At 37.1% G+C, this 3,921-nt stretch overlaps 1 protein-coding gene across 2 annotated transcripts; it reads right to left on the reverse strand.

The window, feature by feature from the left end:
- Nucleotides 1-435: 435 nt before the first annotated feature.
- Nucleotides 436-2,751, reverse strand: LOC128317436 (high choriolytic enzyme 1-like). 2 transcript variants are annotated; one of them, XM_053229285.1, is made up of 9 exons: nucleotides 2,695-2,751; nucleotides 2,428-2,529; nucleotides 2,071-2,116; nucleotides 1,756-1,911; nucleotides 1,417-1,534; nucleotides 1,151-1,329; nucleotides 974-1,055; nucleotides 700-824; nucleotides 436-550 (listed from the first exon to the last, which is right to left on the reverse strand). In XM_053229285.1, coding segments are annotated over exons 1-9 (852 nt in total). In that variant the 5' UTR covers nucleotides 2,737-2,751; the 3' UTR covers nucleotides 436-548. The 2 variants fall into 2 exon arrangements, with proteins under 2 accessions (XP_053085260.1, XP_053085261.1); XM_053229286.1 differs by having other exon boundaries at nucleotides 2,428-2,509; nucleotides 2,695-2,742.
- Nucleotides 2,752-3,921: the final 1,170 nt, after the last annotated feature.

Below are 3,921 nucleotides of genomic sequence, written 5' to 3' on the forward strand. Positions count from 1 at the left end.
ATTTGGGAGGATGGGAAAATATCTCCTTATTCTGACTTGAAAGTGATAATGCCTTGCCATTTAGTTTACCAGATTAAAGTGGTGGTTACAGTTTTTATCTTATGTTAGCTAGCTTCAGCATATAGTTCATGTGCTCATGTTAAATATTAGGAAAGTACCTTCATAACCATTCCGAAGTAATTCCTCTTCACCACAGCGAAGTGGAATATGTTTTGTCATGACAACAAGGTCCAAAGTGTGTCATTTTCCTTATACCACAGTGATTTTACAATTTTTAATTGTTAACAATTTCAGAATGTTAGAGAAAATTAATGGTGTATTGCATTAATTCATTTGAAAACCCTGTTATGCAACAGGATACCACAAAACATAGTTATTCACTCTGATAACAATTGATAATTGACTACATAAACCAAATAACAACAGAGTGTGACATAAAGTTGCTAATTTTATTGTTAGAGTCAAGCTGCTTGAAACATCTCTTATATCCTTGTAGGCAAAGTCTTAAAGGGGCACCAGGAAGAAAGGCCTTTGCAGTGTTCATCAGTCTCTGAACAAAGAAAAAAGAATCTTTAGTGGGAAACCAGACATAATTTTTAGAACATACTATTCTACTCATGAGTCTGGTAGGACATGAAACATTCTACTACTTTTTATATTAAAATGAATAAAATGTGTAACCTGATGTCAAATACTCACAGCACTTGTAGAGTTTGTTGAGTCTGATAATGTCATTTTGGCTCATTTGTGTCGCCGTGCCGAAGGGCACGTTACTGTTGGGGATGGGGACCATGGTGGGCAGGCCATTCTTAGAGAAAGCAGTTCTGAAATAACGAATGACTAAATGAGTATTTTATCATTTTCCCACATCAAATCTGTAGATGTTTATACCCATGACACTGAGTTGATATTAATTCACAAGTATAATATTATATATAAAAAGATGTGGAGTGTAGTTTGGTGGGGGACTGACTTTTCATACTGCATAACAGAGTTGTAGTCATAGGGAGTTCCCAGGTTCAGAGTATTGATCTTGTTGAAGTTGTACTTCATGTCTATAAATGAAACAAACCCAAACCAAAGGATTAAACAATTCAAATGAAAATTCAAATGATTAACTAGCTGACAATGGTTAGTCTTGGAATTATACCATCAATAATGTTCTCCCAGACAATACGGATGTAGTTGTCACGGTCACTGCGGGTCTGTTCATGGTTGAAACCCAGAGAATGGAGCAGCTCATGCTGGATTGTGCTGAGGTAGATGCAGCCAAAACGGGCCAGAGAAACCGTCTGACTGTAACCTTGTCTTCCAACTGGAGAGTAGCATCTGCCAGGTAAACAGTAAACAACAATTATACTCTCAGTTGATATTCACTTCTTGCTTTTGAAATATGGGTGCACTTATAAAACATACCCATTAAGGGACTGAATGGTGATGTAATCCCTCTCATTGGTACGTTGTATGAAGCGGATGCAGGAGACGGAGGAGAAGGAGTTCAGACCACGCTGGATGGCCTGCAGTTCACTGGAAGCTAAAGGTGAAAAGATCAAATGTCAGTAAAAGTTAGACTGTATAATTTAGACTGTAGTCCCATTATTATTATTATTATTATTATTATTATTATTATTATTATTATTATTAAAATTTGCACACTATTACTATTATACTATCTACAAGCACGGATTATATCAGTTTGCAATATCAAAGCCTACATTATCAGCTACTTTATTATTTTGCACATTAATTACATACTGTATTGGTTGGCAATGACGTAGGGAATATAGACATAGCCATCAGAGGATTTTGGCCACAGGCAAGCAGCAGAGGTACAGGGATCAGCATTCCTCTCACTGTTATCAGGAACAACAATGTCTCTTTCAATCAGCTTAGGCCCATCACCATTACGACCTAAAAAATGGGGGGCGGGGGGAGCAAATAACAAATATTCAAAGACATTTCATATCAGTTAGACATTTGAATTATTTATAGATGTGTAATATGCATCACTATTTTAGTATTATAGTTAGTCTGTATAAAACTTTTTGGTGTTTATGTGTATGCACGTACTGATTGCTCTGTTAGCTCTTTCGATCAACTCCCCAACAGACAACTCCTTAGCAGCTGTGTAACACATCAATATATTTAATAATGATGCAGAAATTTATTAGTTTTTATTGCTTTTTTCTCTCATATATTTTTCTGCATAGTTGTAGTAAATGTTTGTACAACATATTTAGATTTTCCTTACCAGGACACATTAGAAGAAACATAGTACATAGTACATGAAAAAAGAGACAAAATTGATTTGTTAATTTACAGTGATTGATAAAGAATGACTGAGTAATGTGCTCAGTGAATAATGGTAAGCTCACACTTTTGCCTCTTGAACTGTGGAAAATGCATATGTGTATGTGTGTATCTCACCTCCTCAGCTCTAACAGAGCAGATGAACAGCAGGGCCAGCAGGCCCACAGTCACCTTATACACAAACATGACAGCCAGTGTTCTGTAGAAAAAGCCAAAATCCTGTAACACCATTATTATACAAAATATAAGAAATGACTCTTTCAAAATCCAGCAGCACAGTTACCATCAGATATGAAACAAATGCTCACACAGAAACAAGAAAGTCAAAGTTCTTTGCATAACTAAGAAATGGATTAAACTATCTAGTCGTGTAGGTGCTCATACCTCACACTTCCAGAAAGAAGAAGCGATGTACAGTGCTACCATGAACGAGGGGTTTTATAGCGTTTACTGTGTACACAACACAAAACACATGTGCAACACATGTAGAACAGGAGCTGCTGGATCATGAAAAACTTATCATTCAACTTGTTAACATACAGCAACAGTTTCTCAAGTTTAAATAAATGAAACGTTGCTGTATAGAAAGCAGGTGCAGATTTCCCACTGATCAGCATGGAGTGATAAATTACAGGGGACAAAAAGATTTTTAAAAATGTAACATTCACATAGACTGTTCACATAATCTTTCATTTTATTTTTGTTGTTTATAACTTTTTGGTGCTGTATTCATAGATCATGTATTGATTTGACTGAACAGATTACACAAACAAGGAACACTTGATTTAACTGAATATATACTGATTATTCTAAGTGAATTACAAAAAATTACAATATATTGTTGATTCATCTGCAGTAACCTCAGTAATCATAGTCAGTATTGTGTTGGATCCAGAGCCTATCCCAGGAGGTGGAAGGGGGAAACACCTTGAGAAGATCTACCATGAAGAAGGGGATAATCTGCCCAAAATCCAGGCGTGCAAAGCTAGTAGAGACGTGTCCAAGAAGCCTTGGATAAGGGGATCGGTTCTGGATCTCCCACGACCCTAACAAGGATAAAGTGGCTACTGAAAGTCACTGAGTGTATGGCTGTGAGAGTTACTGTGAAAGAGAGTCATGGTTCATGGTTACTGGCACCAGTTGGGCTGGTTTGGGATCCTTGGATTTTCATGTGCAACAGTCTCTAAGTTTACACACAATGGTGCAAAAAACAAAAAACATCCAGTGAGTGGCAGTTCTGCATGAATGCTGCATGTTCTGCATGAATGATGAGAGAGGTCAGGGGAGAATGGTCAGACAGTGTTGACCTGACAGGACAGTTACAGTAACTCAAATAACCACTCTTTCCAACTGTGATGAGCAGAAAATGCTCCTTGAGACCATGAACAGGAATGTAAGGCTTCGGCGGACACAGTTAAAGAAAAGACCGTGCATCATTTTTCCAGTCTTCAACTGTGCATTTTTGTTGCCTAGTATCTGCATGATTTTATTCATTGTGCTGCTGCCACATGATTAGCTCATTGGATAATTGCAGGAATGACCAGCTGAACAGGTCTTCCTAATAAAGTGGTTCTTGAGTGAATCTGTATATGTCAAAATATATAATGTCTA

Source organism: Pangasianodon hypophthalmus, chromosome 25, assembly GCF_027358585.1.
Source record: "Pangasianodon hypophthalmus isolate fPanHyp1 chromosome 25, fPanHyp1.pri, whole genome shotgun sequence".
Taxonomy (NCBI): domain Eukaryota; kingdom Metazoa; phylum Chordata; class Actinopteri; order Siluriformes; family Pangasiidae; genus Pangasianodon; species Pangasianodon hypophthalmus.

Excerpts from the sequence above, each read along its gene's own strand:
- LOC128317436 (XM_053229285.1), bottom strand. The coding sequence starts at position 2,736 with ATGGTAGCACTGTACATCGCTTCTTCTTTCTGGAAGTGTGAG. Across the intron at positions 2,117-2,427 it reads GCTCTGTTAGAGCTGAGGAG|GAGTTGTCTGTTGGGGAGTT; the intron begins GTGAGATACACA and ends ACAGCTGCTAAG. Across the intron at positions 1,056-1,150 it reads CTGGGAGAACATTATTGATG|ACATGAAGTACAACTTCAAC; the intron begins GTATAATTCCAA and ends TTTCATTTATAG.